This window comes from Argiope bruennichi, chromosome X2, assembly GCF_947563725.1.
Source record: "Argiope bruennichi chromosome X2, qqArgBrue1.1, whole genome shotgun sequence".
In the NCBI taxonomy this organism is placed as follows: Eukaryota; Metazoa; Arthropoda; class Arachnida; order Araneae; family Araneidae; genus Argiope; species Argiope bruennichi.
In genome coordinates this window covers 81,485,989-81,511,381 of record NC_079163.1, presented here as the reverse complement: position 1 = coordinate 81,511,381, position 25,393 = coordinate 81,485,989, and the positions used below count along the sequence as shown (strand labels likewise).

The 25,393-nt window shown below is 29.9% G+C and overlaps 1 protein-coding gene across 5 annotated transcripts in view; it reads left to right on the top strand.

Moving 5' to 3' along the window:
• LOC129960197 (uncharacterized) overlaps positions 1–24,045 on the top strand; it is a 329,310-nt gene extending 305,265 nt beyond the window's left edge. For all 5 annotated transcript variants that reach the window (XM_056073423.1, XM_056073422.1, XM_056073424.1 and 2 more), the window contains exon 6: positions 19,753–24,045. In XM_056073423.1, the coding sequence (XP_055929398.1) occupies positions 19,753–19,980 (228 nt within the window). In that variant the 3' untranslated portion in view covers positions 19,981–24,045. The remainder of the gene's footprint in view (positions 1–19,752) is intronic.
• The last annotated feature ends 1,348 nt before the right edge of the window (positions 24,046–25,393 follow it).

Sequence of the window (25,393 nt, the reverse complement as noted above, 5' to 3'; positions counted from 1 at the left end):
TAATTGTTAGTATAACCTTATATAAATGAAGTAAAGCATAATGTAAGGAGTGTCGAACTCACGATGTATCTATCATTATGTTATTTAATATACCTTTTTCAAACACTAAGTTTTGCTGATATCTAATTTTAGAACAAACCTTTCACTCCAGTTGTGCTCAACTAAGACAATTATCCTTGAAAATCTCTCTCGGACAATATAATTCATTATTTGGATGAAACATTATTATTATGTCAATTCGTTTTCGGAATTTATTTCTTAAGATGTTCAGGTTTACATACAAGTAATTTCTATAGATTTCGGCTTAGCTCACAGCTGTACATAGGTAAAACAAATAGATGATCTGTTAACAAAGATTTAAAATTCGATTCAATTAAAATTCTCGATTTCAACTTCAGTTTTTTTTTTTTTTTTTTTTTTTTTTTTTCTTTCAACAGAAATCAAAAGTTTTATTTAACTGAATTATCGCATATTTGTTTTTCAGAATAAAGGACACAAAATAATTTTAAAACATCTAGAATTTAGAATAGAAAAGTTAATAATTATGCTTCAAATTTTATTCGAATGCTTTTAAACTCAAATCTGAAACAGAATTATATTCATATATCGTATTAAAAAAAGGAATAGTTCATGGATCTATTAAATTTTTCGACTGCAGAAGCTGCTTCAAATTTAAGAAGATACTTAAAAAAAAAAAAAATTACATTTCTGCTTCTTATAATTCTACATCTTTATTACAGAGGTTCAAGAAACATTTTTTTTTTTTTTTTTTTTTTTGCAATCACAAAAAGCTGTTAGGTTTTCGGATTCATTTAAACATTAACCAAAGCTGTCATTTTTACAAATAGTTTTAAAACTTAACTACTTTAACTCATTTCTTTTATCGCAGTTCGATATATATTTATATGCTATTTATAACCATGCTTCTTTATGTTCTGAATGTTTTATCTTACTGTTTTGGATCGCCAAATAACATTTAAGTACAAAATCTTAACGGTAATTACTCCTGTTTGTTAAGTGTGAAACGTTTTTGAAAACCAAAGCATTAAAAGTGTAATTTAGTTTACGTACTTGATTACGTTTACTGTACCATTCAATTCAAGAACACAATCTTTACGCTCTTGTTCAATGCAAAGGCGATGTAATTATCATAATTAAGGTGACTAAATGTCATGTGTGGATAATTAAGACGCTGTTGATGACTACAAACTTAAAGAAGAGATACTTCCAAACTCTTTAAGCCGTTATTACTCCCATTTATGTTACAGAAGTTTTTAATGTCACTGTAAAAGACCGGGGATCGAAGAAGAACTTGAGATCATTATAAAAAGCGGCGTAAACGATAGAGGAGCTATTGATTAACTTCAAGCAATTAAGCGATTAATTCTTTTTATTACTTTCGCTTTTAGTATGTTCAAGGCAAGTTTTTATGAGTTTTATGATTGCAGTATGTACCTCGTTTAAGACCATTTTTCTTTCAACTTTAAGATGCTAGAAAGTCTCAGTGATATAAAATAAAAAATATATAATAAGACTTCGCAATAGTTGTCAGCATCTTTTATGCACATTTTAGCTATTATTACTATGACTTAAAATTTTTTGAGTTTGAATTGTAATAAAGCGATCAAATAAAGTTTAGAAGTGATGATAATAATTTAGATGGAAGAAGAGTTAAATTTTATTTCCGTTTGATAGTTTTCGTTCATTTTGTGCATTATAGTGTATACCAATTACTCTTGGCACTGAAGATTATGGGTACAAAAAGCAACCTATAATATTATGGCATTTTTAGAATTAAAATGGCGTCAAAATCCTAGATTAAAAACTATATCGCTGAACATTGAATTACAAAAGTTTTGAATTCCATAATGTATATCCAGTAATCTCATTGGTATATATATTACATGGAAATTTTTAATGTAGTTTATAGTGATTGTTTTTTAGAAAAGGCTTGAGAAATCCATACTAGTAAAATATATCTACAGTACATATAATAATGCCAGTTTATTCGCATTTTTAAAATGATTGTCTACTCACTTAATTCAAACTTCACTTTAGCATATTAATTACGTGGTTTTTTTTTTTTTTTTTTTTTTTGTTTCCCACATCCAGAGTCTGCACGTTTTAAAACCAAAATGCCTGCTCAGCTGAAATTTAAGAAAAGTTCCCTTCTGGAGCTCAATATAAAATTCTGAATGCATTGATTTGTCTTCCTACTTTCTACTTTTCTTTTCTGTAAGTGAATCGCTGCTTGATTATGATTCTAAATAAAAAATCTTAATTTCTATTGAAAATTGAACTTTTTCCTTAACAATCTTGAAAAGAATAAAAGATGTCATTTTAGTAAGTCATGATCTGCTCCCTTCATCAGAAAAAGTAGTACATATATAAGTACAAAATTACATGAAATAGATTAAATAGCAAAGGATATCGTTGAAAATGTTTACTTTGTACCATTGTTTATCAAAGTACTAATAACTAATTAGTTGGTTAGTGAAATATTTTTCAGTACCGGTTAGTTAATTAGGCCCTTTGAAAATATGATAAATCTTAACCATAACTTCTGCTCTCATTTAACATGTTGGAAAACAGCTTACATATGACAATTAATATATAACACCAAATTACAGTTTTTAAAATATCCTGTATATAAAACATGAATGCTTAAGTTTTCTTATTACTATGAAATAAACTTTCTTCTGAAAAAAAAAAAAAACGTTTTCTTCTTTTTTGTTTTTTTAATAATCTTAATTTTAGTTTAATATTTAATAAAATCATATGGCAGACCAAGATAAATTATCTTTCCTCATAACGCTATTTAGCTATAAACGGTTATCCACAAAAATATCCAATTAAAGCAACAGCAGAAAATATATAGGTTTCGCTTGAAGAAAAATATCATTCAGTACGATTATTCGGGACTCACTGGACTCACTCAAGTCATTTAATTTTTTTAAAAAAGCAGAGACCATCAAATAAAAAAAAATCTATAGAATTATAAAACTAGAGGTTAATTTAACTTCCATTTGCTAATTATAATGCTGGTGTTTTAGTCTTAACTAATTGCTGATGCTAATCTTTTAATGGCAGATAAGCTTTTTCGATTACTGAATTTAATGTATTCCCGACGTTCTGGCATAAGGGTAGCGCGTCTTCCCCGTGACCTGGGCGTCCTGGGTTCGAGTCCTGGTTCGGGCATTGTTGTTCTATCTGCGAGGTGCGTGAATGAGCCCCCCCCCCCTCTAAAAAGGGGTTGTGCAAACGAGTGTGTGTGTGTGATATCTTCATTTGAGCTAGAAGTCAGATTTCTGCCCTCGGGTGCTCAGGGGTCTTTACCCTCAGAAGCTACTGCGCAAAATCTGGCTTAAAATAGTCACACGACAAAAAAAAAATGTATTAGACATACAATCCTATCTTGATGCTAGACTAACCATAATCGAACTTAGATGTATAAGAATTTGTAAACCTTATGTGTTACAACAGTTAAAAAAAGGGAGATAAAAAATAGTTTGTCACTGTGATTTAGTAGCGCATGTCGCCTTCCCCCTGAAGGTAAAATTATCCGAAACAATAAATATTACTGCAAAAAGAAAACTGGGATCCAGATAAAGAGAAAATTTATCTTTCTCCAGCCCTTGCGATATCCGTGTAAAGGAAGATATCAAGATTAAATGTTCGAATGGATTTCTAAGTTATTTGTTGTTTTATTTTTCTTTCCCCCTTCCCTTCTCCTTAGGTGGGGGTGGTGAAGCGTTGCGTATCATGGACGACCGCCCCAAAAGAATTTCGACCTGTAGATCGTTTGAAGGAAGGCGAGAGTGTATGTAATTTTCGTCTTCCGCCGACAAAATAAGAAAATTTTCTCGTCAATTGCAATGTTTCTCTGTGTAGGGTTACCACGTTGTTGAAATTCGTACTTTATTTTTCACATCCGTCACTAATTTTGATATTCTCACGTAAACGTGATTCGCCCCGATTTAGAAATATGGATTTCCGGCCGTAAAGTATCCGGAGTAGTAAAGGTCACTGATTTACGACGCAGTCGTCATTTGAGGTCATTTTAAAGGAAAAGACCGTAGTTTTAAGGTCAAGGGCGAGTTGCTTATTCATAATGAATATTTTTCGATATATCTACCCAAGGCAGTTTAATAAAACGTTGAAATGTTAACAGTTAATTAGATGTTAACTGCCAACGGATATTGATTTTATTTAGGAAAGCGTATCAAAGCATTTTTTTTAAAAAAAGATTTTTGTTTTTGGAATAGAATAATTTAATTGCTTTTATGAAGATTTTAAATTATTTTGATTTTTTTTTTTCTTTGCGAGTTAAAACTTACTGTCTTGCTTCATTTTTTTTTTAAAGAAAGAAATGTATTTCCTTTAAAATGACATAAGGATATTATTTATTTATATTTTTTTATTCCTTGCTATTTTCCAATAGAAAATAATTTTAAAATATAGATTTCTTAAAAAAATAATTCCTTTTATTTCTAAACGCAATTCTTTTTTTTTTTTTAAGTAAGTGTTATCTTTTTTCAAAGAACGGTTGATAATTAAAGTTTTATAAGTTTTTTTGTGAAAAATTATCTACATATTGAGTATTCATATTAAATTTAACGATCTTTTCAAATTCCACACTACACTAATATGAAGACAATTGCTAGCTTTTTCTAGTTCACGATACTTTCTAGATTATGAAGTTCGAACATGTTCTTGACAACTTAACTCTGATATTATATATTGATATATAATTTACCTCTTTTATCACAACAACTAAAGGCAAAATTTTGTCAAATAGTTTCAATGCAAATTTTTAAAAAATTCAATTTTAAAAAAATAAACTGGAAAATATTTTTTTTCTATTGAAAGAATTGCATTTTCACGATGAATATTTTTGACATAAGTCATGACTATTACCGTGGAAAAAGATTCGCCTTAAATGCTATAGCTAGTTTTGTTTTGTTGTAATTTCGTATTAAAATAATATGCTTACAATTTTTTTTTCTCTAAAGCTAATATTTTTTTTTAAATCTTAAGGCTAAATGTCACGGGGTATTGTTCCATATACAGTTAAGGTTATAAAAATGATGCCTGCAAATATGACAAGAACACAATGAAAACAGATACGTCCAGCGATAACGTTTATTTAGGAAAAAATAAGAATATTATGCAAATGACATGTTGAAACTAGTTTGTTATAATTTATCTGTATGATAAATTATAACAAGGCGCATAGAGTTCACGGAAAAAAGGTTACATCTCTTCGTGTCTCGTTATAAAATTTGTTATTGTACAAAATTTTCTCCCATTACAATACTAATTACTTTAATGGAAAAGTTAGACGGCTCCGAAAAAAATGAAATCGACATAGAACCAAATTGATAATTATATTTTAAATTACGGCTTTATCCGTTGTTAATAATTTTTCTATATATGTGTCATTAATATGAACGAATTTTCGGATGAAATCCAGATATTTTTTAAAACTACGTAAAGCTTTAAAAAGTAGTTTTATTCAATCAGGTATCTGGCCATAATTCTGTTCAAAGTTATCTTTTCTAGTTTTTATTTTCTATTAATGTTACATGCATTTAAGATTTAATTTTTTTGGAAAGTGAATGCCAGCTTTGATTTTTATTTATTTATTTGATGAACTAATTACATCATGACTTTTATATATACATTACGATTTTGGTTACGTCATAACATGACTGTCTGTTATTCATCTCTTTCCGGATCCATGTGTCATGGTGGCAGAAACTCTACTTCCAGGCTAGAAAGTCACACTGGAGACTAATCTATTAAAGTGTTTTATACCTTGTTCGGGTTTAATTCTTACCATCCAGTTGCAAACATTGATTTAAAAGCCCGTTCCTTAAAACCATTAAAATGCGACGTTAATATATCAAATCATTCGGGCTGGCTGGAAGTTGTACTCAAAGGGAAACACAAATGTGTGCCAACTTCAGATAAAAATCTTCCTGAAAGCCAGAATAGAATGATATCAGAGCTTAGTCGAGCTTTTATCTCAGATGTTAATTTAGTGCCCTTGGTCACTTTAACCTCAAAAGATGAGAGATTTTCTCATTATTTCGTGTCTTAAATTCATAGATTTCGCTAAAGCTACTGGCCCAATTTGTATTAGAACCACAACAAATCAAATTATATCTTCAGCTTTTATCAATATGGTGTATATTTTTTTTTCTATTTATATTTTCATTTTGTTTAAAAAATCTATTTTTTAAGTTTATCAATGATGTTAAATTACAGGTATTACGGTAACGAATAGCATAAAATGGGTAGTATATTTGTCATATGTGTAGGAAAATTTTTGGAAATAGTGACTTCTAGGAAGTAGTCAGTTTTTTTTTTTTTTTTTTTTTTAACATTAGCATTAAGACAGAGAAAAAAAGCGCTGAATATATTACTGTTATCGTCTTCCTAAATGAACGCTGTGAACCTTGACTATAGACTAAACGACTTTGGTGATTTATAAAATCAATTTATTATCTAGGTTTTTTTTCGATTTGCATTCAATCATCAATTCGATTTGTATCATCAATCTATTGATAATGTTTAATTATATAAAACCAAAAAATATTACTTCATCTGTATTACCTCATCTCTGCTATCTGTGTAAATTTTGGACAAGCTAATTCTTTTATATGCTTATTTATACATTTGTATGGATATAGTAACAATTTTAAATCAAAGTAAACATTGTCAGTTATTTTGCATCTAGGTTATTTCGTCCATATTCTGTTCATAGATTATATTAGTTCAGAAAATAAAGCAATGTTTAAACGATTTTTCAATGAAATTGATTTCATAGAAAAAAGTTAGTTTATAGAAACTTGAAAAGTAAAAGAAAACATACAAGAGGTATTTTTTATTTGTAATTTAATTATGTTACTATTAAAGGACTTGGTAAAAAAAGTATATTGGTGCCTTAGTCATTAAATGAAAAAGAAAATAATGTACGAATTCTCTGTGTACTTCACATGTTAGGTGATGGGATTTATGTGACATATAACCTTTCAAAAATTCTATTCAAGAGCAGATTTTCCGGTCGCATTAATCAAGCTTTATTTTAGTTTATTGTTGAACAAAATAAAAGAAAATGCTTTGCTTCAAAAGGAAACATAATTGTAAATATACACACGTCTCTATAGTAATTAGAATATTTCTGCAATCTAATAATTTGTTTTATAAATGCCTGGAAAAGCAATACAAAAGTAAAATAAATAAACATGCTATATCATATATAGGCATATGTTGATTGAGTTTTTTTTTAGTTCCATAAAGAAAAAGGCCCAGAAATAAATTTCGTTTCTTGAAAAACTCTCATTTTAATATAAATAATTTACATCTATGATGCCATCATTTAGAAATCGAGAATTTAGCCACATTAATGCCCCCCCCCCCCTCTATTTTTTTTTCAAGTAATACGAAAGTTTATTTAGAGCGATTCTCAAAATTTTGTACTGTGGTCAGATGACCAAGTCGATATCTGAACTACCGCGCTCTCTCCATGCTTCTGCACCATATCAGAGGAAGGATGTTTAGCCCTTGGCGTCAGTTTTAATCGGCACTATGCTCACATACGCAATAGATGTAAGTGGAGTCTTTGAAACCTTCCCTCTGATTCGAAATTGAGACCTAACCACCAGGACACTATTACCTTGAACGCTGGAGGGTTTATATCCTCAAGATCCTTTTAGTATTACGCATGATGATTCTAAGGTTGGTAAATAAGAATTTTCTATCAATTTGAAAATGATTATCCCGTTGTTATATATTATCTTAATTGTATTAAAATTTTTAATAATTATAATCCATCAAAGTAATCATGATGAATTAAAAGCATCACCTATTTTTATGAAGGACGTTTCGTTTTTCACCATTTTTTTAACATCAACAATTGCGTTAAAAACCGAAGCCGAAGCGGTTTGTCGATTTGTAAGACATAAAAAGCAAAACCATCGTTTACGAAAACACCCTTTTGTCTTCCACCCAGCATTTTAGATGGTAGTTGAAGATAACCGCTAACACCTGATACCCTCTCTCTCTCCAAGATGATGCTTTTCTTGTAGATGATTGCAACCGAGTGCATTGTTTCATTCTAAGCGTTATCCCTCACGCACTGTCTGACACTTGCCTGTGGTTAATAAGGAAGGATGGGCTCGCTTCCTTCTATAGCGAGTCGTGTAAGAGTTCCCCCAAATGTTTCAGGAAATACGTTATTGTCTTTGAATTTGTGTCATATTTAAATGGGAAATTTATCAAATATTTTCTTTCTTTTAAGTGGTAAATACAAACCGGCATATGTAATTTGATATAACCTCGGAACTGAAACCTAACCCGATTGTATTTGTGTTTGATGAAAAACTGCGAGACAGAAAAAAAATGTGAAGTTATTTTACAGTTAAAATCTAGGTTTAAAAAGTTAATGTGATAGGAACAAATTTTTTCCCTTCTAGATCGTGTTCTACGTCATAAGAATAAAAGATTTTTAGTGATGCGGATGTTGATTTAGATTATATTTATGCTTGCAAGAACACGTTTAAGTTTTCTAAAATTGACCATTATGGTGGACATTCATTTGATGGATATATGCATATAGATACTCTTTTTTTTAGTTATCGGAATGTTGTAATGCTTTTAAGCGTAATTTTCGGTATTGTATCATTTGATAATGCATATATTATGAGTATAATTTTTTATCAGAAAAATAATTAGTAATATCAGAGATACATACATATTCTTAAAAATTATCTTAAATTTTGTGAGTAAAATATAAAAATGAAATGTTTCGAAATTAACTAAGAATTCGAAATCAGATTGTTGAAAAACACTTTAAAAATTATTTGATAAAAAAAATAATGAATTAGCATTTTTCATTAAACAATAAAATAATGAGTTGATTACTTTGATATAGAAAAATCGATGTTTTCACTGAAAAATTTGCTTTAAGTACTCGACTTAAGCTGGTTTTCGAAGAATCTTCTAATGGATCGAATAAATAAATAAATATTAAGGGTGATTGGTTTATCATATTTAAATATAAATTATATATGCCGACGTCCTGGCATAGGGGTAGCGCGTCTTCTCCGTGATCTGGGCGTCCCGGGTTCGAGTCCTGGTTCGGGCATGGTTGTTCCTCTTCTGTGTTCTAATGTGAGGTGTGTGAATGTGCCCCCCTGTAAAAAGGGGTTGTGCAAGCGAATGTGATGCATAAAGTAGCTAAGTCGTACTCTTGGCCCTAGTTGGTTGGCGCTACTGAAAACACAAGAGGCGCTCACTCGGCTTAAATCGCTGTCAAATCTGTCAACGGGCGTCTAAAGTGCCATAAGTAACAACAATAAATATAAATTATGCAATTTAGAAAGTACGTAGGAATAAATATGAGATACACCGATGGGCAGATTCAGTGAAAAACAATCAGAATGGCGAACAGGTATAGGAATTAGAATATGATGTAAATGATTGCTTACTGATTCCCTATTCTATTTGGTAAAAGTCTACTTAACAAAATACTTACAAGTAGTAATTGTATCTGTAATATTACCAAGATACTTTTTTTAATTGTTTACAATTAGAAATTATGTCTTTGTAAATTTAATTTGAAACCTGAAATTTTGTTTATTTTAATTGTTAGTAAAAGGTTACAAATAAATCGCTTTTAAAACTTTATAATTTAGTTAATTTAGGTGGCACCGCTACCACATGGCTGACATGATTGCGCATATCATCTAATAGCTCGTTGTCTGTTTTCCTTCCAAAACAAAGCATTTGATGTATACCATGATGTATGAATTAACTACTTTTGTTAAAATTTACATTCTTGCCCATGCACTTTTTTTTAACCCAAAAGGAGTTGAAGTGCGTAGAATGTTGCAAAGATCAAAAATTTTCAGCAATGTCCATTTAATCGTTTACAGAGCCATGTCTCTACAGTCCATCCTTCTCTTTTTGAGAAGTGTTTAAGTCAGTCACTTGACAGTTATGTCCTCCATTGAGCAGTTTTAGAGTCACAAGAGACAAGGCAGTAATAAAATTGTTTTATTACTCTTATCAAAAAAGGCCAGAAACAGCAGGGTTTACCAGAACAAAAAGTTGCTAGTTGAGTTACACGAACTTCTGTGGTCTTGTAATCTGGTACTTCTCTATCGGTTAAAGGCTGTGTTTTGTTCTGTATGAAATTTATTTGTGGTAAAATTACAGCATGCTTCGCTTTATAGAATAGCTCTTAATGTTTTCAACGGACCTAAAGATTAACACATCACTTGACCTGTCGTTTAAAGATGGTTATGGATTGGAGCTCTAGTAGCTTCCGTATAGAGAACGGGATTTCTTGACGTACTTAATTTTTGTGAAGGTCAATGTTTGATCAACGTTACGTTTCAAGTGTTCATTTTCTTTTGCTGAAACAATGTTATTTAGTTTCATGTAAGTTGAACAACACGCATTTTATTCTTTCTTTTTACATTTATTTCTTTTTCCTTCATCTTTTAAGTAAGCGACTATGACTTATTTGAATATAATTGTTCATTTAATATTTTCATCATCTTTTTATATTTTAACTTTATTTCAAAATTTTAAAGATTAATTCAAATTTGAAAAATTAAATCATTTACCTGTTATACTCGACCGTAAATGGTACATTTATGATTCAAACTTTCCAAATAATAAAGTCAAATCGTCCACATACGATGCAATTGGATAAAAAGTGACGTAGAATCAATAAACTTCAAGCATTCAGGAACTTTAATTAAATGTATACGGCATCTCCCCAAATAGATGGGGTTTTCTAATAAGATAACAAAACAACTGCATATTAAAGTGTTAAAAATTTTTACTACTGCATATGATTCTCGTTTAATTTTTAACTGTTTTTAAAATGTCCAGAAATTTTCCTGTGAATATAATGTCATTTGAAATGACTGCATGGAAGAATTTCTAAATATGATCTTCTGTTTTGGGTCGGTGTTTATAATCCTTTTGTTACGTATTTGTAAAATATATTCTAAATATATAGATATATTCAGATATATTCTAAACAAATCTTAGTTAATTTTTATTTTTAGTTGCTATAATTAATCAGTAACAGAATATTGTACTAGTATTGAGTTTTATATTTCAAAAATGTAATTTCCGGCCTGTAAAAAAATATTTAAAAGACCTCTTATTAGATAGACGAAAACAGTTGCTAAAAATAAATAGTAGCTTCATTCCAGATCTTATCATAAATTTGTAACCTGATTACTGGTTACTTACCCGATTTTTTAAATTACTAGTGTGCTGCTGAGAAAGTGTTAATTATTTCTAGAAGTTCGTTCCATTTTTATGGCCTGTCTGAAGCTCGAAAATCGTTCAACTTGAACCAACCAAATTATATAAAGGGCAATATTTGTTTTGTTTTATACTTTAATTCTTTTATGTAAAAATATCAAATTGAATGTAAACGAAACATTAAAATAGATGCGATTGGTTCACGAATGAAAATTATTTTTTTTAAAAAAAGCAATGTTCTGTTAGTTTCCCTGTATACTAAATTAAATTTGTATAATTTTATTAAAATACAAAGATTTGCTTCCAGGCTTAATATGCAGGTCCCAAAGTTACTTGGTCTACATAAAAAAATGGCCTTAGTCTAGAATTGGAATTAATCTGCAGAACTCTAAATTTAACTGTTATTATCGAAACTACTTCCTGTGTTGTAATTTGAAGTTCATTTCTTAAGAAATACTCGTCCGTGGTGGTGTTTGATAGTCTTGCACAACAGAGAATCGAAAACCTATTCAAACGATGATCCTCACGTATGTAGACCTCGTGACGTTGAATCATGTTGACGCTTTAGGTAATTTAGAGACTTAATCCTCCATAACATTCAGTTTGTCAAAACTCAAAATTATAAAGCCCTTCTCAAATTTACCGTTGTATTGCTTCAAAATGGAACGTAAAAGTACTAACTCTGACTGTTAAGAAATGTTATTATAAGATAGCAAATCAAGGCTGAGCAATCATAATATTCAAACATTTAAATCTCTTTATAGATAAATATTTACTACGTAATATAATACATATCACCTCTAGTTAACCTTCTCATCCTGATTTCTGATATATTTTTAATTTAAGAAAAGGATATGAAATATTCTTTTCAATGTTTTCAAAAAATCTGGTTTCCCAGCACGTGATTTCTGTTAAAGAACGTTTATCCATCCTGAAACCAGGATGACTTTAAATTGGTTTTATGTGCTCCTCAATGACTTTTAAGTTACAGTGAGTGAATTATGACCCTGCGTTTCAAATGACGTCATAGGCAATTGATTTTAAGTTTTCTTTTTTTATATAAAAGGAAGTGCATGAACTCTTAAGGAAAAAATTTTCTTTTCCCACTACAGTTGTAAAAGACACTTATTAATACGAAAAAAGAAAGGTCTTTGGGTTTTTAATAAAACTTAAAATCAAAAATATATTAAAACTGCCTTGCTTTCTATGTCTTTTATAATATAAAGCTCATACTATTTAGGAATGGCGCTATAGATTATGAACCAGCCAAATAAAAGTTCGCGAAATAGAAAGCTTTTATGTGGAAAAAGTCCTAGACATAACATTTATTATTCTTTTTATCCACATTCATTTTAAATTCGCAATAATCGAAATCGTACAAAAAATTTGGATGAATATTAACTGACAAATCCTCTACACATCATTGCATGTCTTATAAATTTTCTAACAGCTACTGGCTTATTATATTGGATTCTCCTATTAATTAAATTTTTTTCCTTCATTAATTCCTTTGAGCTAGAGAGTTATTTAAATTTAGAGGGTTTTCTATTAGCATATCATAAGTAGATGGGATATTAAAATTGGACGTTTGTTTGTGATCTTATTCCCTCGCCAACTACATGCAAAAGATCTCCGCCAACTATTCAAATAAAGCGATAATGTCGCCAAGCTTAGTCCCCGAACTCCCGGGCGTCCGCTTTGAAGACTGAATTCAGGAAATAATGTAGCTCAGGTAATAGCGCGTATGGGGCGTGCGAAAGGACTCCAGGGCCAAGGCCACTCTCTAGTGGAGACTGACGTTGGGGTCAAGGGTGAGCTGCCACTATGTACACATGGGCCCTTGTTGTTTGCACCAACTGTGCGCTGACGAGAACCATGTATCATTAATAGTGAAAACCTCTCTCTACTGGATTTCTTACTTTCCCTAACCTTGAATCAGCTTTCTTCACTTTCTCTTCAGTGAAATGACCGCAACTTAGCCAGAGAATGAATAAATTGGAACAATAATAGACTGTTGAGGATTGCAGAATTTAGAAAAATTCGTGCACTGAAGCAGGTGCCACCGTTTTAGTTGTAATTAAAGCTACATAATGTAGGAGCGCACAAACCCGTGGATAATCAATAATACATCGAAATTGTACCGCCTCCTGTTACAATGCTTGGTGTATTTGATTCATCTTCTTCGTAATATGATTGCTTGAGAAAAATGCTCCCTTATTATTCTGCCAATTATTAAGTAGCCAATTTCTTCTCAGTTAAGCTGTTGAAGATTAAGCAAAATGCTGGGTGCGAGAATGTTTTGGATAATTATCTTGTTTATTTTGGATATCCTCGAAACTCTGATGGATCGTAATGATAATTTGTTCGAGTGAAAATAATGGATTAGAAACTGCTTTAAATAATTTTTTGCTTAAAATTTGGATTTTTAAAAATGTTTGTTTAGAAATAATTTTTGCAAGGATTGGCGACTTTAATACTTAAAAATTAGTTCAACTCCTTTTTAAGGTGGTGTTATGTAATTTAAACTTTGAATCATAATTTTGAATACATTACGTTATTAGTCACTTTTCCAGTAATAGGTGATAAAATTTAAAATTAAAAATACAATGTGAATATATTGAAAACTTTAAATTGTGTTTTAATTGATTAAATGTAAAATGAGCTTGATTTTAAGTCCTTCGATGAGTTAAAAATCTTGCTTTTAATTTTAATTTGCGCCGTTTAGTACTTAGAAACAGTATGAAGTATTCATAAATGTATCCCTTACCTTATTAAATTTACTTCTTAATGTATTACTTGTATTTAAGGGATTGTAAAGTTTTTTTTTTTGGGGGGGGGGTTTAAAGATTATTTACATTCTTTACAATATGAAATAAATTTATGAATATATAAAATATATGACAAATTTATTTCCTCATTTTTTTCATTTGTTCATAAATTTGAATTATAAGTTTATAAACAACTACAAACAATACATTGTTATTGTTTTTGTCTACAAACAATAAATTTTCCGTAAATTTCAATTTATAGCATCATACGCGTAATAAAGTTGAATTCACTTAATTAAAATCATTGGATCACGGATTTTAAAATATGCTATTATACGATTTAAATTTCATAGATCACAGCATATTTTTTTTTTCTTCAGCAAAATTAATATAAAAAAAACGTAAATGCCATTCGCATTCATTTTCTTTTCCCCTAAACTGATTGCTATTATTATTGTTGTTTTTACTACAGCAATGTTTATTTTTCTTTGAAATCTCCATAAAAACAAAGAACCTTCCCCGACAATTTCCAACTGAAATATCAGCACCATATTACAGTTGCCTCTTACACTTTCTTTATGCCTATTCTCATGCCTTGATCCAAATCATAGTCGCTTCAATCATCTTTGAAATAATCGGTTCCCTTTTCTATTCTGAAGCGAGTCATTTAATGTTGATATATTGTTCTTAAAACGTTCCGTTTGTCTAGAAAAGTGAAAAGATACGGTAATTTGACCTTTGTCACGGAATGAAAGAAAGAAATGGCACTTCCCGAAAACAATGGCGAAAGCATTGCTATTGGCGCGACAAAAAGCAAGAAAGAAATTTCAATCTTGCTATGTGTGGCGAATTGGCTGACGGCTGCTCCATCTGTTTCTAAGTTGTGGGTGTGATGAGTATTGGCTCACCCTGGGGTGAAGATTTTCTCTCTAAATGTGTATACAGATGTGTCCATCACCGCGTTCTGATGTAACGAATTAAAGAAGTAATAACCTGTTCGTTGATCTGAGAAAAGGGAAAGGAAATGGTTAACGTTGAATGGAATTGAAAAAAGAAAATACTGCTGGTGTTCTAAAGAAAGCGAATTTTTAAATGAAATTGATTTAAGCGCAAAATTTTTAAATGATTATCGAATTAATGATGTAATGACCTTTTCATTATCTGGGAAAAGTGAAAGGGAAACACGACGCATGCAGTAATTGAATTGTTTTAAATGGATTTTCATGTGACTTTTTTAAACATAATTTAAACGCCTGATAAACATAATTTCTCTTGTCATCTAAAATTTAAATACAACTTGTTTTTTGCTGTGATGTCACGTCTTTTTCGCCATGTAAGATGAGCAGTTGAGTCCAAAATTATATTGGTGAGACTCATTAGATGAGCGTCACATGAAAATGATTTGGCTTGAATCATTTATGTGATTGTTTTTATATTTTGTTTGCTTAGTAGGGCAGTTAACATTTTCAATACAAATTTTTTCTTTTCCAAAATTAAGAAAATTTAGGGCTCTAATGGGTCAAATATAATATAAATAGCTATATTCTGCCAAAATAAAAACAAAATTTAATATTGATGCAATTTTGGATGTGGGACATACGTGTCTCAGTGGTCTTTTTAAATGGGACACGTGTCCGATTGGGATTGAGGTAACCACGTAAAATACAGTGGATACTGGAAAAAATTGCAATAAAATACGAATGTAATCACAGAAAACCATTGGGACATGCACTTCAATAAATCCCCCACTTATTTATCCCTTTGGGTGATTTAAAAATATCAGCGGGACATATATGGCAAAAAGAATCGTTACTATACCTGCACTAAAATTTAAAAAAAAACGCGTCTGTATTAGAATCGAAGTACTTTTAAAAAGAAAGAACCGCCTTTTTTAAAAAAAAAATCATTATTTAAAATTATTTACTATGTTTTATAATTGGAAAATTCTTTTACTATGTCACTTTTCTTAATTGCTTTTGAAATAAAGTTATTTCAAATCACTAAGAATTTATTCAAATAATATTATCCTACTTCGGTTTTAGAAGTAATGTATGTTTTTAAATAGTTATAAACATTTGGTATTAGTATTCGTCTCTCTGTAACCATTGATATGATTGATATTCATTCATTTGAAAATTTTATCCGGGACAAAAGAACATTTTGCCTTTATATAATTTTGCATTGACATCACTTTTGAAACTCGGATTGTTTTCCTACAAAAGAGTTTTAGTTCTGAAAATTTCCCCTCTGTTTATAGCTGTGAGAAAAGAAAATGTATATTTTACAAGCCGCTTTTGACGACCAGCATTTTCTCCCAGAATATTAGCTATTCTGTCTGGTAAACTATTAAGACAGAAAGTAAAATTATTAAAACTCCTTCTTAATTATTAGAGAATACTAAAGTAGATTACTTTAATAAAATTTGAAATGTAATCGAAGATTATTTACCTATTTCTAAACATGTTTTGATAACAGAAATATTTTAATACAAAGTTTTGAGTTTAATATAGACGCAGAGTCAAATTTAACAACAAAAAATTAAACCATTAAAAATATTATAATGATTTGCAAAACAAAATAAAATAAAACTAAATTTCTAAAAAAAATACTATAAAGACGCTTACTTTAACAAAACTAATTAAAGAACAAATCTCAGAATTTTCCAAATTTTAAATTCTGATAAAGAAAAAAAAAATGTCCTGCCTTCAAAGTTCTAGTGCCTAAGAGAGGGAAAATTATAACTGCGCAAATTAAAGTTCAACTAAAAATTTGTTATTAGAAAGCAAACAAAAAATGAAATCCTTTACATTATTAAAATGATATTAATTTGATGGTCGCATGAAAAAATATTTCCTTGATCAAAGCTTATAAAATCTTTAAAAAAAATTATTCGTTTAATGAATTTTAATCAAGAAATATACTTTCATACACTGGAAAGTTGCCAGTAAATTAGTGTATTAATGATTCTAAACTGTTATTCATATTATATTTCAACTGTTAAAGCTATGGTCAATTAATTAGTTGAAACTATAAAATCAGTTTTCATTTCATTACAAATAAGGAAAGCATTGTTGCAAGTCACTTGGCACAAAAATATTTTTTAAACATTGTAAGAATTATTTTTGTGAGATTATATATTTTGAAAATTATCAAGGGAAAACACCAAGATTCGCTTAATTTTTAATTAGTTAAAATGTCTACAAAATTTCCTAGAAATTGCACTGAGGTTCATACTCCCACCCACCAAAATATATTTATACCAAAATTCGAAATTTTAGGTTCAGTGGTCTACCTTTTGCCAGCCAAATTACATACAATCGCTTTTAGTATTAATAATAGATATAACATCCTTAGTTAACGTCGCCATGTTGTTCAATTATGATAACTTCAAAACAAAAAGTAATGAAAGAAAAGGGGCAAAAATTCTGTCAGAATCTTAACAGCGATTTTAACCCATCGTTATCCTTATTATTATCAGTTTGATTCACAAAGTCTGAAACATAAAAATGCAGAACAAAACATTTCCCCTTTTAGATTTTTATTCTAAGGATTCTTCAGTTTTTTTTACATCTATAGCTCATGAAGCATTTAAAACACAGCAATTAAACTCATTTAAAAACACCAATTTATTCTGTTTGGAAATGTATATTTTATTTTAGTGAAAATACCACGCGTCAATACTTTTGCCTTATCGCATGCAATTTATTATTCAAGGAGATCATTTTAGAATTGCTCTATGCTTGAGTCGTTCTTTGATTCCTATCAGATGTTTCAATACTACATCGCAAATAACACTGTGAAAGCTGCCTTTGGTGAATAATTGAACTTTCATTGGATTTCACGAAACAAGTTGCCGAGTAAATTCTTTTACAACGAGCTCAATTTTGCATACAAAATCGAGAATTGAGTTGAAAATATGAGAAATAATCTTTAAAATGAGTGATTTTAAAATCTCTGATCACGAGTGTTTATCAAAAGTTCTAAAAAAATGTAATAACATGGATATTTATTTGGGCTAAAAACGAATCGTGAACGGAAGCCGTAAAAAAGCTGTGTTGCAAATGATCGATTTTCAAAACCAATGATCACCAAAGAATATCTGACTGTTAGTTCTTAAAAGCACTAAAATCATATGCCTTTTTGTTTCAATTATATACTGAAAACATTAAAATTTTTCACCCTCACTTTTGTGAGCAAGCAATAATGCTTTTTTTTTTTACTATGTCTTTAATTTGTAAACAAATTGATTTCGCCAGAAGTATCCAAAATATTTGTCTAAAAAAAACTTAACTTTCATACACAATCAGCTTTGAATATGTTCAAATTACCTTGTCTGAACTAACTTAAGAATTGCGTTAGCGTTTAAGATCTGCTACTAAAATTGACCTGCGATCATAATTTTAAGAGAGGCTTAATCAGAATTCAAACAGTGCTTTCTTCCGTGGGAACACCCATATTATCTCATTATTCATGAGAACGGTGTGCAAATATTACTGGGGAGGATAGTGAAACCTACGTTCATGAAACCTAAGTCTTTATCCATGTAGATGGGATACACCCCTGTGAATTTAAGAAGTCAGATGGCGCGGATGTGAGATTTATAACATAGGAAAACCACACACCGCACGGTGCATGTTTGAATAGCTCGGATCAATAAATTAACGTCTAAGGCGCGCCTATAAATATTATTTTGAAACCTTTGTTACTTTTTTATGATGGTTAAACAACGAATTATTAATATTCAGTGAAATTATTTTTCAGTCGATATTTGGATATTTTCGGAAATAGAAATAGTTTTAAATATTTTTTTACACTTTTGAAATTTCTTTACTATTATTCTTTATTTTATTTCAAAATTATCCTTTTTTTTTTTTTCGGCAGATAGCTGTTCTCTTATTAGCTGGCAACCAAACTTTACATTTGCATCACGTAACTACATCTAACCGACTCAATTAGTAATGAATTAATTGCTTTCTTAAGAATATCTCCAGAGTTTAAGATATTAAGGTATATTTTCCCCCTCCAGATGAGGGTTCCTTGCTGTCCTATTTACAATGAATTTCTCAGAATTTTTTGCAACCGAAAACACGTGCTATGTGGTAAAAACAGAACATAAATCTCATTTTTATAATTTATTAAATAATTATTTCATTTTTTGTCCTTGTTTCATTAAGTATTCGGTATTATTATTATCTTACCTGCACAATTTTCTGTATTCTAATAAAAGCTTTCATGTGAAAATTACACAAAAATTACTTTTGGTTAAAAAAGTTGTTGAAATCCTGCTCTAGACATGTTTTGATATGGTTCACTATTGCAAAAATAAAAGTTTTTTTATGCTGTTGTGAAAAGAGAAATATAATTCAATCAGAATTAAAAGCCCTCTTTTATCGAGTATATATTTATCTCGTTTTAAATTTTTTACGATTTCTGAAGCGCATTTTTGAAGCAAATTTAAAATAATTACCAAATTTATTCTTTATCAAATTATGCATTTGAACGGTTTTGTGTTAAAATTAGAAAAGCCTTTGTGTATGCAAGTGAATAGTGGGACTTGAGATTTTAACATGGCAAAAATTGCCACTTTTATGGAAAATTTCATCAAAGCTTTTATATATTCAGAAACATTACGTCAAATATGAACAGCATGCATAAGATAAATCGTTTAATGGGTTTTTCTTTATTCTTTCAGAAATTCCGTGAAGAATCCATTGATGGGACAACACTGCCTTTGCTCACAGAAGATCATTTGACAATGCACTTGGGAATGAAACTCGGACCAGCTCTGAAGCTTAGATCTACCTTGGCCCGACGGATTGGACATTGCGCAGTCTGCATGCATTGCGTCCATTGCCATGGAGAAGATAATACAGATTCACGGAGGCATGAATCTTCTCGATCTCCAACAGTCAGTAAATGATGCATGATCGTTGTCGAGTCGGAAATAAATGTTTGCAGACAGTGAGTGGCACATGCTACGAATTCTGACCATCTGATTTGAACGATTTCGTTTCATTTTAAAAGATGCTGTATCATGTTTTCTAGAAGACATTTTACTGACTGTGAACTCTGTGCAAGTTGGAAGTTTTTTTTAATGATTCACTAACAAAATGTGCTTCATAAGGAAAAGTTTGTAACTCAGACTGTATATTCTGTACTAAACCCATGAGGCTTTTAAGGCTCAAGTTTCGTAAGTGTGACTTCTCAACACACTAAAAGTTACTTTTACAAATGTTAATCAAACGCTGAGTGCAATTGACTGTTTCTTTCTTTAGAGTTTTACTATTGAATATATCAGTTTGTTTTGTAACCTTAAAGGTTATTGAGTTTATTTTCATTTCACATATAGAATATTATTTGGAGAGATCCTTAAAGAAAAGATAAATATATTATAACTTATTTGCTGCAAATGACTAGAGTTTGTAGCAAATTATGAGAAGAGTATTTAATTTTACTTCAATCTGTGAATAGTTTTACATCTTTAAAAAGTTTGTCATGTGTCTCTTTTCGATATGTCCCTGTGAAACTTTGAAATAATGATTGTGATTTATTGCTGTGTTTGAAATATTGCTGTAAACTTTGAAAATATTTCGGATTTTGAAAAAAATTAGGTGATTTTTTTTTCACATACAACATAGTTTTCATTAAATAATGAAAGCTTATATAATTTAATTTTTCAAAGAAATTTGTATTTTATTGGGGTATTTTTCTTGTATGATTTCTGGAAAGCCATCATAAAAACGTCAGTAAAATAATTTTCTAAAATATATTTCCTCTTATAAAAATGTGCATTAAATAGACTCTGGATAATGAATACCTTCGCATATCAAAAAAGCATGCGTTTAAAGATATTATTTTCCTTTTTGATATTCATCTCTATTGCGTTAACTTAAAGTGTGTTTTTTTCTTTCGATTTATCAAAATAAAACATTTGCATTGAAGCATGAAAATAAAAAGGGACATTAAAAAGTTTTATGTCCAAAAATATGAAATAGGAGGGTCGGATAATATATGAGTATCGTCACAATAGCATAAGATTTTCAAAAAAGAAATTATTAAAAAACATGAAAAGAAAAGACATATTACAACGAATCTATGTCCTTTCTTTGTTTTATTTTTCTCATAATAGCTTTGCCTGGCAATTTTATAAACAAACCACTTTTGAATGTGAAAAGATAAATACCCTTATCACGAACCAAACGTTTCGTGAAAGAAAAAGAAGGGAAAGGAAAGGAAAAAAAAAAAGGCCGTGGGTTTTACAAAGAAAACCCGTTCCTGAATGCGACAAGATGCTGTACAAAAGGTACAATATTCAAGACAACTATAGAAGTGTATCAAGAAAACACAGTAGGCGGATCACAGGTGCTCGAGGTCACATACCACGAGTGACCCCCTGAGGGTGGAGTAGTCACAGTTCCACCAAGGGTCGACAATGTCCTGCTGCAATTTGCAAGACTTTCTTCGACGCTCCCGTTCACGCATGCGAGCATCCTCCGCATTCAAGGACGCTCCCGTTCACGCATGCACTCTCACGAAAGAAAGTGGTAGAAGGATTCTGCACGCCCACGCAACACAACTTCGCTAGTGAAGTGTCTTTTATGGATTGCTTGACCACCCTTTGATATATATTCTCGAGGTCGAACACTAGTTCCGAGTCCTGGGGTGTCCCCAACCGACACACGATTTCAACCTGTAGGTAACATGAGCTGTCGTTGTAACATTTTTGTTTCCATCGAATTTTGTAAGTTCATACAACAGTTGAATACCAACTAAGCTTCTGAAAAGTAAATTTAAACTTAAAATATCACCTATACGGAGTCGATATTTCTTGAATGTGCAACATACATCAACTACTTTAAATTCTTTGTAAATAAACGGTTAGGTTATACAGATGCGCATTTTTATATAAAGGAATCCTGAGGTTACTCAACTACTAAGCGATTTCACACTGAACTATAAGAAATATGAGACACCGACGTTTTGGTCTCTACAGAGTGATATAATTGCATATAATAGTTAAATACTTTGTAGGAAAGTAAATTTTAGCTTCAAACATCACATGCATCGATATAGTTCGCAATATAAGTTAAGAGAAAGTTTTGAGCTTTGTGCACATTTTTTTTTAAATTTATTAGTATACCTTGCAACAACATATTTTTGAATAAATCTAAAACAATTGCATTGTTAGGTTTATAAGAAGCTGAAAATCAAATACTAATTTCGTGTACTTTTCAAAGCTAGTTTTTGAATTTAATTTCCAAATTTAATTATAATTGGAATTTCTCAATTTAATTTATCATTAAAACATTTTTATAGTATAGATAATAGTATAATAAAGTATTGGGACGATCGTCACTCGTTTATAGTACAACACTCTGTTATAATTGTTTTTGGAGGTTTTTATAATAGGGGAAATCTAGTTACGATGAAAAAAAAATTTTGAAATTGAAACTGAATAATTCAAAAAAATTTATTTTCTCGTTCTTTAAAATAAACGAAATTGAACGATTGTTTTCACTTGAGCACAAATTTTGGTGGTCAATAGAAACATATATTCATTTGCTTGGAGAATCCCGAATTTAAAAATTTTCAAAGCTACGTTTTATTGATATGTGATGGTTTCTGTTTTCAAACTTCTTAACAGTTATATATATGAGAGATCGTAATTTACCGGCGGATTTTTAAAAAATTTAGCCTTAATTTTTTTTTAACCTTAAAGGTTTTTACCAGTACGTAGAAAACGTTTTTGTGATGGCTTTCCGTTTGTTTCGAAATTGTTTTACGTATAAAAGAGTAATTTTGATTGAATTAAATATTGAAACAAAAGAGTTATTATTTTATGTATAGAAAGTTAATACCGGTTAATTTTTTTCTTAAAATATTATTTATGTTGAGCTCTTGTATACCTGTGATTTTTATTGTGTCTGTTGTTAAAAAAAACATTCCTTTTGCTGTATTAAATTAAATCTTCGATTATTATTTCTAAATATGCTATTTAAAAAATTATTTTAAGTGCAATCTATGATTCTGAAATTTTGTTTGATGGCTAAATCAGTCATCATACTAAATTGCGCTATTTTCTGTGTGAAGCTACTAGCCAGTGTAGCGATCAGTGTATTTTATGTGTCTGATCTGTCACCGTTGCTGTGACGTGATGTGGTTCAACAACTTGTTTGGAAACAGCTCGATTGGAATAATCTTTTCAATACATTATTTTGCCTTGGGAACGGCATCAAATTAATGAATCTACATATATTTCAGCTGGCTGAAAGCATGTGTTAAGTGTTCCCATCAGCATTTTAGTTTTTTACGCCATCATATTTCAGTCAACGAAGTTTTAATTTGTACTAATCTGAAAATAAAATATGGCCTCTATAAATTCTAAGACGGAAATTCGATTCAGGTATTTTGTAAGACGTTTGTAGGTTCAAGAAAGGTGAAGAAAATTGAAACCAAATTTGCCAACGGCTGAGATATAGAAGATCTGTGTGTTCTATATCTAATTTTTCATTACTTTTGAGTTTGAATGGTAGGCTTAAGATTTTATCAAAATTAATTGGACTCGAAATAAATATCAATACCGTTTTACTGCTTATTTTTTTTTCTATATTTATTGTCGTATTAACATTCTTTTACACAGCTACAAGGATTTCAAGTTTACTCTGTAAGGTCCATCCATTCGTACTGTTTCCAATCGCGTTGGAAGTAAATACCGGTTTTTGCCTTATTTTTTACTGCATCTTAGATTTTAGTTTTATCCAAAGATATATTTGTTAAATGATCTAGACGTTTTGTCTACTTGTGATACTTCTTTTTTGTATATGTTGATGAAACAGCTTTGCTGTATCTAAAAAAATCTTATTCAATTACGTAATATATGCTTTTATGTAGATGGACTACGAGTCCCCTATTTTCTTCAGTGTAAATAGATCGATGTAAATTTACTTCACAGAGAGTGGGTTTAAATAAAGGAGGTTCAAGTATATGTTTTCTGTTTTGTGTTTGTTTGTCGCTTAAACATTAGAACTGCCAGCATATTTTCAAAACATCAAGAGTTTTATTGGTATTTACGGAAACATTTTATTTTGATTTTTTTAAAAAACAAATCGCTTTTAGCAAAAACTGGTTGGCCCATTATGCTTATGAATTAAGTTAATTTTGTAACACGACTTTAAAATTTGTGATTTTAGTAATTTTTAATAGTCATAAAGCGTCAATTGTTATAACAAACCAAGAAGCGAAAATGGAAACTCGAACAAAAACAATGAATGGACAGGAGATATATTAGTATTTGATGTAAATTTTGTTGTATAAGCAGAACGAAAATGTATTAATTGCTTTTCATTTAATGAAGCTTTTTATACCTTCACATAAGGCAGGTTGACAATAAAAGAATCTGAGACTTAAATAATGACTTAATAAGATTATTATTTTAATCACTCTAGTTTAAATGGCAATAATTACACATTATTTAATTAATGACGTAATCTCAAGAGAAGATTGTCTTTCAGTTTGTGAAAAGATGAGGATTAGTTTGTAGCTCAAAAACGAAATTTATTAAAATTAAGGGAGAACAGATTTTTAAAGCTATTTCAATAAAGAAAAAAAAAGAAAAACCACAATCGTTTCAGACTTTAATTTAAAAGAATGAACACAAGCGGGAAAACAATTTTGGACAGAAACAATAAAAATGGACAGCATTTTATTAAAATTAAAGGGGATAATGTTTTGAACCATATTTAAAAAAATATTAAAATAAAGATCAAATTATCATAATGATAATTTTTTCCCTTTATGAATTTCTTTATAATAATGAAAATTAACAATTCAATAAAACCAGTTATGAATTTATAACAAAAATCACTATAGTAAATCATTTTTAAATTATTTTTTTAAAAAAAAATGACAAATTTCTTCTACATTTAATTAGCGTAATTGAAGTTCTTTTTTAAATTTTAAACTTATGCAAAAATTACTTTTTGCTACAACAGTTTCGAAAATTTTAACTGAAAAACTCGCAACTCTGCTGAATTTTCATTAATTAAAAAATATTCATGGATGCACATTCTTATCTCCAAAGTACGTTTGTGCCAAATTAGAAAGCACTAAGTCCATTGAGCTGTCACTTAGATTGCCAATAAATACCCAGAAGCTTTCATTATTAGAAAAGAGTTAGGCACAGTAAACTAATGATTATTTTCTTATAAAATAATTTTTATCCATTATCAAGATTTCTTTGTAGGGGCAATGATCAGGCAATTCCAGGATCCGAATTGAAAGAAAAGAAGAAAGTAGTAAAATGAGCTACCGCGCCAACGTACTATGAGTTTATA